Below are 11,577 nucleotides of genomic sequence, written 5' to 3'. Positions count from 1 at the left end.
CAAAAGGACCGATAAACTATATTTTCGTGTTAATTAAAATTGTAACCTTCAACATTGAGCATATAACAAAACGACGGAACGATTAGTTGGACCACCGCGATACTAATACTGTACCGACACGATGCTCATTATCTCGGGATGCTGCAACACTAATGGCATGTCCTATGCGTCGTGCCCAACAGCGACGAAGCCAACCCGCCTTCCCTTCACACTTTTCAACTTGTGCCGCAACCCCCACGCCCTCAGTTCTCATGACACGCCATGCGCCTGAACTCCATTCTTGTCGTGGTTGTGGCCACTTTCGTCGTGAGTTGCGACCCCGCCACTGCTGCCGAGCGGTCGGAACATACCCAGCTCTCGACCCTTACGTCGGTCAACGCCGCCCCTATGAAGAACGCGCGGTTCCTGAGAAGCGCCAGGACGGAGGAAGAGGAAAACGAGGAAGAGAGAAAAATCCCCAGCTACCTCACCCACCCCCTACTCGCCCCGGAGAAGCAAGTGGTGGCGGCTGCGAAAGCTGCGGAGAAGGCGACCAAACTGACGAAGTATGATGACGAAATTCTGACCAACCTCATGAAAATCGACGGCGGGATGAGTAGGTTTATGCGGTGGCAGAAGAAAGAATTCACGCTTGCCATTGCGAAGAAGATTTTGACGGAGTCGAAGGTCAGGCCAAACGGCCCGGAGTGGCAGACGTACTACCAGTACTTGGCTGCGATCTTGAGGCAGAACCACAAGGTTAACTAAGGAGCTCGCAGATTTGCTTTTGATAGGGCACGTAAGATGGATAGCACTTGTCTTAAAGTAAGGGAAATAGCAATAACTGTATATCAAAGAGTCGTTACAGTACCTCAATAACAACTCTTATGGCAACGTTAGTAGTTAATCGCCTTCTTATCATAGCAACGCTATCGGAGGGCCAGCTCCATGTTTTATCCACCCTGGGGTGTATGTAGGTTATTCGCTCACGCCCTCCTAGTGTGGACCAGCTATTGGAGCGATTTCCGCAGCGAGCCCCCAGAATGCTGCGGGAATCGCCCCAATGTTTGCACATTTTACGGGTTTTAGTTACCAAAGCAGGTTCTACTCGCCAACCGGCCACAGCCATAGGATAACGTAGCGTTGAAGAATATAGCAGAGGTCGCAAATGTAGAAATTCAGCAGGGCTTGGTGGCCCCCCCACCCCCTTCCGTCTAGCATTTACATGTAAGCTCGCTTTTTAAAGTGTTTCTGCAACGTTAAAACCGTTTAAAAGCACCAGCCGTACGCATCCGAGTAACGTCGCATTTTGAACATGTAGAGTAGAAGCATTGACCATCTGGAACCAAGGAAACGATTGCTTTTTCATTGGAAATCGAGGACACTGCAACATACAGTACAGGTATATCGCTGTAAGTTACAAGCAGCAGTACGTGTTCATCCTGCTAGCTGTTGCCAAAAATAACGTTAATTATCAGCAACCACTGCGTTCTTTTACCAGCTCTCACTTTCGCAACACTGGTAACTCTACTGATGGTCTTCCGGGGCTGTGCAGGTTACGGTACACCGCGTAAAATGTGGGCCCAGCAAGATGCTTTCCGGGCTGTGCTATGCGAACTGTACCATCCTCTTTAGAACGACGAAGTCTTATTTTACTGGGATAGCAGTGGCCGATAGGTCATGCTGCTAGGCAGCCCAAATCGGGTTAATTCGGACCTCGGTAACTGAAGCCAGTAAACTGAGGCCGGTAAACTGAAGCCGAGTCGCTGTTTGTCTTTCAGTGATAGGTGGCTGCATGACCACATCCATCGTAGAACGGAACTTCAGCTATTGTGCCATTTCCCATTCTATCACTAAACCAAGTAACCAGCCCACGTACCTACGCCTGCGTCCAGCTTGCACGCGAGCTACGACGATTGCCAGAATACAACCACCACGGCCCTTGAAGTGACATGGCCATGGCACTAGGGCCTACGAAGGCTATGATTTAGTTTTTTTAGTTTTATAGGAGGCGTTTTATCATTACCCATGAGCATCCCATGGCATCTCCTGTCTAGTAAAACGATCTGAAAAGTAGATATAGCAAGGTTGGAAGAGGTGGGAAGAAAAAAATCTAAACCCAAACGAACCTTAGTATTTGTAGCTTGACTACATGTACCCATGCATGTAGTGTGGTACTGGGTTAGAATGGCGTCGATGATAGTTATATTCATGACCACGCCAGTGCATCACGCGCAATTCTTCATCAGCGGTATGAACTGAGAAGTACAAATGTTGTAGCTGCAAGATCGAAAGCGTGATAATAGCCCTCAATGCATGAGGCCAAACTTTTACAGAGACATTGAGCAGACTATTTTTTTTAGAAACCCTTAAATTTCAAAGCTTCTTTGGCACGTTTACATTACTGGCCCGCTCGAACACTGGGGAGCCTAACGCTTTGGTCGCCACGACTGCTACGCACGGCAATATTGTAGCTGGAAGGGTGTATGATGCGCGCATCTTAGTGACTAGACATCATGACCTACAGATTATTTCAGGGTACTAAAAATGACAAGACCGTGCGAAAGTAAACAAAACACAACATGATTTAGAATACTGCGAACTTATATACTTTTCATAAAGGTATCACCCATGAAGCTGATAGCTCTTCTTCTCACTTCCTAGTCAAGAGAGGGGGTCGATAAGCTTAGCTTAGTTTCGTGGTCGCGCTTGCACGCCTTGATAGTCGTAATACTACTGCTGTGCTGAAAGCTCTGTTTGTCCCCGAAAAATTGCTATCCCAGCCTAAGCGTAGCCCTAGTAAAATAAAAGTACGCGCACGCACTCTGCGAGCTTAGGCAGTATACAGTATGCTGCATACTACACGTAAGTACAGTAGGTCGAATGAACTCGACTTTACTGTACCCCCTTTCACTTTGTGCAGCCATTTTTTCCTAATCCCATGATGAGACGGGTCTCTGCTTGACGCACGTCCGCGTCGAGAAACTTCCGCCTAATACAACAGCGAAGATGCAGCCCAGGGACCAGGGCATCATTTACTGCGTCAAGCGCGAAGTGCTGACACAGAAAATGATGCATGCACTTGGCTACATTGGAGAATCCTGCGATGATGCTTATACAGTCGACTTACTAACTGCCATGAAGTGGTGCGAGTCTGCGTGGGATAATGTGTCAGCTTCTACGATTCAGAAGTGCTGGTTGCACTCCACGCTCATTAGTAAAAGCGGTGTGTCATTTATTCTCAACTAAATCAATACATTGTTCTTTCTTTTTCCACTTGTTCGTCTTAATAGCCTTTAAACTCCTATCCATATCAGAGGTCCCTTATTGACGCACGTTACTGTACGTAGAACGGCATCATCAAACTTTTACTGGGCCGCCATGGTTTTGTCCTTCAAAAGGCGGATTGTTATTAATAAAGTGTCGGTCATAACTGGGTCCAAAAATTGTACTTGAAGTATACAGTAGGTCAAACTTCGTGGGGGGGGCTTGTTCTTTGACACAAATACCTGGCCGGTTCGATTTGTGAAGTATTTGCCTCGAGAACGAGTTTGGTGTACAGTAGCTACTTTGGAGCCTAAGGCAGCAGCGAGTAACTCGCTTACGAGTACAGTAGCACCTACATGTTAATAATAGTAGTTGTTTAAACTACGGTATTAAAATACCTTAGCAAGCACAACGACCGCATGCGGGTGCACTTCTCAAGAGACTCTTTTCTGGTAGAGTCTGGACTACTACAGAATCGACAGTGCAGGTGCTTTCCGATTGGGTCTCCGTAGCGTGGGCTATCCCAAGATGGTGTGACATCAAATGCTGCGTTACGGTCTCACGCGCTTTGTCGCTGTCAAAGTTAGTATCTCAAATAGTGGCATGGATACCCAATCTAGCACAATATGGCTAAGATCACAAACTGTGTACTAGCACTGTAAGTTTGTGTACGGGTACATATACCCTGTAAGTTCTGTTTGATCATGTTTAAGAGGACACCAATGGTTGGCACCGGAGCGAGGCTCCGGTGCCACCCCTGGTATCCGACACTTTCTTTAAATTCAACACAACTTCTTTTTCATCTTCCTACTCAAGTCTTCTTCGTCTTCAACCTCAAGTCTCACCCCGCAACAGGTCATGAGCCCTACGCAAGCCTCGCCCGCCAACGACCGCGACTTTTCTCGCCTGAACGGCAAGAATTTCATCATCTGGAAAACCCGTGTCTCCGCAGCTCTCGACGGCAAGAACCTCCTCGGCTTCGTCACTCAAGCAGACTACGCTGGGGACTCGGACGTCGACCTCGGCGAAGACGAAGAGCTCCACCCGGTCTGCCATCCGGACATCCACGGTGTGGCCAAGCCCGACTCGCTACAAGACTCCTCGTCAAGTGAGGCCTCTGATGGCAGCTCGGATGATTCGGCCGGAGACGACGGCGATGTGGACATGGAGAAGGAAAAACCTCCCGTGGTCCTGTCCTTCACTGTCCAGAAGAAGCAGGAGTTGGACCAAGCTGAGAAGCTGAAGGCCAAGAGCCGACAGCTGAGCGCCAAGAAGCTACGCCACATGGAAGCGAAAGCCAAGGCGTTACTGATCAAGACCATTGACGACCAACACGTCCTCATGGTCAAGGAAAAGACTACAGCGTATGAGATCTATCAGACTCTCTGTAGCAAGTACGAGGATGCAGCCATCCACGGCGACCCGTACTTTATCCAGTCGTACCTGATGGCACTGAAGTACAAGGAAGGAAGCGACCTCACTTCATTCATCTACGGCCTGGAGGAAGCAATGGCGGCAGCCGCTCATTCAACCAACAGCGTGCTCGGCGACGAGCAAAAATCGCTCTATCTGTATCATTCTCTGCCGACGGACTGGAAGCCCGACCTAGCAGTCTGGAAGGGTAGCAAGAAGTACATTCCGTGCGCCGACCTCAAGCGCAACATCGAGACCAAGGTCCAGAACGAACTTGCGCGCAATCGCTACATTCTCAAGCTGGGGAAGAATCCCAGGAGACCCGTGCTGAAACAGCCATGCCAGCCTCAGCCCCTGAGCAAGTGCTCGTGGCGGCTCCACCCAAGGAGGATACAGCGCTGGCGGCATCGCTCAAGTGCACCTGCTGCCATCGTGACAACCACGCTGAGCCACTCCAGGAACCGCAGTCACAACAACAGCAACACCAGCGACAGCAACAAACGTCGCAGCGCCACCACCCCTACAAGGGCAACTACACTGGCAACAGCGGAAACCAGTCTCGCAATAATAACCGCGGGCCGCGCAATGGAAACCGCAACGACAATAGCAGGTCCCAAGGACGCAACAAGTACCATGGCCGCCGCAACCGTGACGATGAGGACAACAGCGACTACGGCATCATCGCCATCACGACACTGGACCTCAGCCAAGAAACCGAAGCGGTGAACCTCACTGCTCTTGAGTCTGACCATAATCCCATGTGGACTGTCGACTCTGGCTGTACCCGTCATGTCACCTCGAGCTCGAAGTGGTTCAAAATACTCAAGCCAATGGCGGGAAAGGCCATCACGGTCGGTGGAAACCACCAAATTCCAATCAAGGGAGCTGGTGATGTGGAGCTGAAGATCAAGGACACCAAGGGAAAGGAGCGGATCATTGTTCTCAACGACGTGCTGCACCTGAGCTGAAGTGTAACCTGCTCTCCGTCCGCCAAGCGGTTGGAAATGACTTCAAGATCAACTTCCCCAACGCCAAGAAGTGAGCGCTGTTCTTTGCCCACCACATCAAGTTTGAAGCCAAGACTGGAGACGGCAAGTCCCTCTACCAGTTCCAAGCCAAACCAATGAACTCTGACGAAGGCGCCCATGTGGCCGCCTCAGGTAAGTTGGACAATGTTCTGTTATGGCACAAACGAATGGGCCATCCTGACTTCCGCATTATGCAGGATCTGGCTAAGGCGAACACCGTCACGGACATGGGACTGTCGAACGTCGACCCAAAGCAAGACTACTTCTGCTCGTCCTGCACTTACGCTAAGTCCCACCGTAACCCATTCAATAAACGTATCGTTGAAAGGGCGAAATTTCCTCTTGAAAAAGTTCACACAGACACGGCAGGACCCCTGCCAGTCCCAACACTCTCAGGATGTCAATATTTCCTGACCTTCATTGATGACTACACTCGTTACATGTTCATTTACATCCTTAAACGAAAGTCAGACCTGTACGAGTCCTACGAGGACTTTAGGAAGAAGACCCAGAACATTTTCCGTGCAGAAGTGGGTGAAATCCACTACCACGAGAACTTGCACGACGACGAAGTCAAATACTTGCAAAGTGACAATGCTCGAGAATACGAGAAACTGGGTCGTATCATCTTTCAGAAATACAACACCCATGCGCAGTTCACAAACGCCTACACTCCACAACAAAATGGAGTAGCAGAGAGGCGCATGCGCACTCTACTTGAGCGCACAAGAGCCTTCCTCATTGACGGCAACCTGCCGCAGGTACTGTGGGGGAATGCATCAAACACGTTGCCAACGTACTCAATATCACACCTAGCTCTGTGACGGACAATATCACACCTCATGTAAAGTGGTTTAAGAAACAACCATCCGCTCACTACATTAAGGTGTTCGGCTGCACGGCTTACGCCCACATTCCGGAACTTTACCGAAACAACCTTGAGGCCAGAGCTCGCAAGTGCATGTACCTGGGCATCCCATCCAATAAAAAGGGATATGGACTCCTTGACACCCAAGAGAACCGCATTATATACAGCAGAGATGTCACTTTCCGGGAACATGAATTCCCTCAACTGGAGTTTCTTAATCCAACCACTGCCCCAAATGTGCTCAACCCGACAACTGAACGGGCACCCACCCTACCAACACCACAGGCGCTACCACCACTCTCTGTCATGCTAAAACGCACTGCTGACGCGCTCACGGCGGGAACAATCACGACCTCTAGCAAGAAAGCAAAAATCGCTGATCTTGATGCAGGAATTGATGCAACAAAGACACTACTTAACGATGAAGAGGACCAGGAAGAACGCAAAGCGCACCTCTCGCAGATGTACACATTGTTGGCCATTAGGCATATTTCAGAACCAAAGACCTATTCTGCTGCAATGAACCTGCCTGAAGCCCGCCACTGGAAGGCGGCTGCCCGATCGGAATACAAGTCCTTAATGGACAATAACACTTGGCTTCTCACAGCTCTCCCAAAAGGAAGGAAGGCACTCCTGTGTCGATGGGTGTTTGTCGTTAAATACAAAGGCGATGGCACCATCTATCGCTATAAAGCCCGCCTTGTCATTAAAGGTTTTCTCCAAAAGTATGGCATTGACTACGATGAGATCTTCTCACCCGTCATCTGCATGGAAGTCTTACGCCTTCTCTTGACGATCGCCGCACTACTTGACCTAGAAATCCACCAAATGGATGTCAAGACAGCGTTTCTTAATGGATACCTAGATGAAGAAATCTACACGGAACAACCTGAAGGTTTCACCGTCCGAGGCAAAGAACATCTCGTGTGCAAACTGCTCAAGAGCCTTTACGGCCTAAAGCAAACTCCCCGCATCTGGTATCTCACGCTGTGTGTATTTCTCAAAACCATGAAGTTCCACAAGCTGATTAAAGATCAGCGTGTCTTCATCGGAGAAATTGACGGTCAGACATGCTATGTCTTGGTCTATGTCGATGACCTCCTCATTATTGCACCGACGACTCGCATCATCAACCACATTAAAGACGCGCTCAAGAAGCGCTTTAAAATGTCTGATCTTGGTGAAGCCAGTACCTTTTGGGGTGGTCCATTGTTCGTGATCGCAAAAACCGATCCATCTTCCTCCACCAAGAGAAGTACGCTACCAAAGTACTGGACCGCTTCAACCACCTCGATGCACAGCCAGTAGCAACTCCCACGGACAAGAGCATAAAGCTTTGCCTGGATATGTGCCCCAAAACAGACTCTGAGAAGAACGAGATGAAAGCGATCCCGTACAGAGAGGCAGTCGGTAGCTTCATGTACTTGAGGGTGGGAACTCGACCTGACCTGGCATACTTTCTGAGAGAAGTCAGCCAATTCCTAACCAACCCTGGTAAGGCTCACTGGAATGCTATTAAGAGAGGCCTTAGATACCTCAACGGTACTCGCAAACTGGGTATTACCCTCGGAGGAATCCAGAACGTGAAGCAGTACAACCTGCAACACTACCTTACGGCGTATTCCGACGCAGACTATGCCAACTGTCCAGACACTAGACGATCTGTTGGAGGCTACATCACATACATGTGTGGCAGCCCGATCTCCTGGCAATCTAGAAAGCATTACACAGTCGTGCTCTCCACTACGGAGGCAGAATACATAGCCCTGTGCCACTGCATGCAGGAACTCATATTCCTGAACTTGCTGTTCTTGGAGCTGAACCACAAAAGCCCAAATGCTATCACCGTATATGAGGACAACCAAAGTTGTATCAAACTCTCATACAACCCAGAACTACATGGTAGAAGCAAGCACATCCACATTCGCTACTGTTTTGTACAAGAGAAAGTAGACAGAAAAGAATTTGAAGTCAAATACTGCAACACCAAAGAAATGGTAGCCGATATCTTCACAAAGTCTCTATAAAAGCCCACATTTCTTAAACTAAGACAGTCACTATGTAACCTGAAGACGAAGAGGTAAAATACAATAAAAAAACCCGCACACTTGAACGATATCCAAACAAAAACTTTCAATACTAGGAATATTAAAGCAACAATCTCACATACTTAAAAGTAAATTTCAGCAACGGAATCAAATAACAGTTAACTTACAAAAAAATCAAAATAAAACAAATACACTTTAAATATTACTAACCGAACTTACAATAAATATAAGGTTTCCAAATTATAACCAATTTTAATACATAAGAGTAGTGAATCCAAGCATCCCACAATCCTTAAAAAATATACAACATCGCGCAGAACAATTAAATAATCTTAAATAAAACCAACGTTTTCAAATAAAATGGTTATACATCTTATTATAAATAACCTTAAGAATCATCTTTAATCTTAAAAACTTCCACTATAGAAATATATATATGTACAACAAAATGCGAATCTAAAAAGCACTACACAACAAAAGATTACAAAGACTGACTAAATCAAATAGTTAAAGAAGAAGATACCAAATTTCTTTAAAAAATTGAAATTTATTCTAAAGATGTAACTAAAGAATATATATATATATATATATATACACAAAAAGGAAACTTTCTGTTCCTAAACATTCTCAATGGAGTACACACCGTCGATCTTCTCAAAGAAACTAGTTAACAACTCCTCCCGGTTCGGAAAATAATGATACCGATCCGAGTCAATGAACAGGAACTTGTTGCGAACCCAGGCGCGAGCAATGCAGTGCCATGTGCCTGCACACTGACCTGGGCGCCGCCCAATAATGAGCAAGGCAGGCTTCCGGCTGCGGACGATAGCACCAGGTCGCTTGGGCCTGCTTGCGAAACCGGACTTGGAGTTCAGGTACACCAGCTGTTTGCGAAGCCGCTTCAGACCCTTCTGCAACGCGTCCATAGTGTACGCGCGAAAACGTGGGTGTCCGTGATCCTCCGCGGGCCTCACAGCAGTAAGCCGGGCCAGTACGGGGCGCAGCATCACAGGAGTGAGGAAATCTCTCACCTGGAGAGCATTGCTCACCGACAGTAAGCCGCACATCGAATAGCGGTCTGGCAGCATTTCCTGGTGCTGACAAAGCACAGATGTACGGAGACTACGAGGCATCTGTAACAATACAAATCACAAAAAGTTAGCATCTTCCAAAACATTACATAATGTCATAACAGTGAGCTGAGCATGAGATCGACATCTCCAAACTCCGAGTCCTTGAGAACTGTGAAGACGTTTCGCTTTTTAGGTCTAGCCCGACTGCGGCGTCAGACAAGCATCCACAGAATCTCTGACCGGAATCTGGATTTGCCTCTCCTAAATCCAATAAACTGTTAGGGCCGAATAAAACACAGAAAGTGTACCTTGACTGGAGCTTGAAAGTTTGCAAATGAGCTCTCAGTGCTGGATTTCTCAAAGCCATTACATTAGGCCTGCTCACTACATGCTTAAACCTATCAGAGAACTAACCTCAAATTCTGAGCGGAGGCAGAGCCTGGAAAATGCCCTACCGCTAAACGTTTTACCCCAAAATCTTATCTCCTCATCCTCGTTGCCTCAAATTCTGGTTTACCAGCTGGGATAATAAGATGCCACAATTTGGACACAGAGAGGCTGTCAAAGTTAGTATCTCAAATAGTGGCATGAATACCCAATCTAGCACAATATGGCTAAGATCACAAACTGTGTACTAGCACTGTAAGTTTGTGTACGGGTACATATACCCTGTAAGTTCTGTTTGATCATGTTTAAGAGGACACCAATGGTTGGCACCGGAGCGAGGCTCCGGTGCCACCCCTGGTATCCGACACTTTCTTTAAATTCAACACAACTTCTTTTTCATCTTCCTACTCAAGTCTTCTTCGTCTTCAACCTCAAGTCTCACCCCGCAACAGTCACCAATTCGGCCACCATCCTTCACTCGGTAATTCTCTCTACAGCCCCCACATCTCGTGCTCCTCCAGTAACTGCTACCCGTCCAAGCACACGCCATACGTCTGAGCTCCGTTCTCGTAGTGACTGCGGCCACATTCCTCGTCAGCTGCGACACTGCCACTGCTGCCACGCAGTCCAGCCAGACCCAGCTCTCGAGGGCTGGTGCTGCCCCTGTATCGAGCTCGCGATTCCTGCGAAGCGCCAGGACAGAGGAAGCGGACGATGAAAGCGAACAAGAAGAAGTAGAGCGAATGATGAGCCTGAAGAACATCAAAGTTCCCACCACCCGCTGCTGGCCCCAGAGAAACAAGTCGTGGCGGCTGCGAAAGCCTCTGAGAAGGCCACCACCAAACTGTCGAAGGCGGACGAAACCATCTTGACCAAGCTCAAGTCCATCGACAAAGATCTGGATAGGTTCAAGCAGTGGAAAGTGGAGGAGCTCACGCCTATCCAAGTGAAGTCGATTTTGACGCGGGCTAATGTCAAGAAGAACGGTCCGGAGTGGCAGACGTACTACCAGTACTTGGCGGCGTTCTTGAAACAGAACCACAAGGTTAACTAAGCACCTGGCCGGTTTTTCTTCAGACGCACTCTACTACGCACTCTACTAACTGTAAGCTTAGTACATGTAGTACGTGCCTACCGGTGTAAGGATGTTAATTTTTTGTTTTACCTATATTTTCGTACTGTTTGTGTACCCCGCAAACATGTTAGGGTGTCAAATTAATGGCTCCTCGAGAGGGCTGTTGTTGTCAAATCCATATTCCACATATATGTACACACCACAAAAAAGTAATCTAGTGCTACGTAGTTTGAAGAGATCATGGTTGGTGTAAAGATGAAGAACTTCGCGTACAAGTCAGCTTACGACAAGTAAAAAGAGCTCCAACTGTTTTTAGTTAAAGCCCTCAATGTATAGTTAAACAATGTCTAGCTCCACAAACATGTTAGCCAGATTCACTACGCACTTTGTAATTTGACATCTAATGATAAAGCAGCGAACATTCAAACGCGTTTGCAAA

At 47.7% G+C, this 11,577-nt stretch overlaps 3 protein-coding genes across 3 annotated transcripts; all 3 read left to right on the top strand.

Annotated features, from left to right (window-relative positions):
- Positions 1-261: 261 nt before the first annotated feature.
- Avh1b-102 (Avr1b-1 avirulence-like protein) lies at positions 262-747 on the top strand (the record flags this gene model as incomplete). The annotated part of the gene is made up of 1 exon (XM_009530745.1): positions 262-747. The coding sequence occupies one exon, from the start codon at positions 262-264 to the stop codon at positions 745-747; it is 486 nt and encodes a 161-aa protein (XP_009529040.1).
- A 2,193-nt stretch (positions 748-2,940) lies between these two features.
- On the top strand, positions 2,941-3,228 carry PHYSODRAFT_505120 (hypothetical protein; the record flags this gene model as incomplete). The annotated part of the gene is made up of 1 exon (XM_009530744.1): positions 2,941-3,228. A coding segment is annotated over one exon (288 nt), but the record flags the coding sequence as incomplete, so codon positions are not given.
- A 7,383-nt stretch (positions 3,229-10,611) lies between these two features.
- PHYSODRAFT_508549 (hypothetical protein) lies at positions 10,612-11,117 on the top strand (the record flags this gene model as incomplete). Its single annotated transcript, XM_009530743.1, is given in 2 exon segments — positions 10,612-10,797; positions 10,815-11,117. Coding segments are annotated over 2 exon segments (489 nt in total), but the record flags the coding sequence as incomplete, so codon positions are not given.
- Between the last annotated feature and the right edge of the window lie 460 nt (positions 11,118-11,577).

This window comes from Phytophthora sojae (assembly GCF_000149755.1).
Source record: "Phytophthora sojae unplaced genomic scaffold PHYSOscaffold_5, whole genome shotgun sequence".
Taxonomy (NCBI): Eukaryota; Oomycota; class Peronosporomycetes; order Peronosporales; family Peronosporaceae; genus Phytophthora; species Phytophthora sojae.
This window is presented reverse-complemented; position numbering and strand designations above follow the sequence as displayed.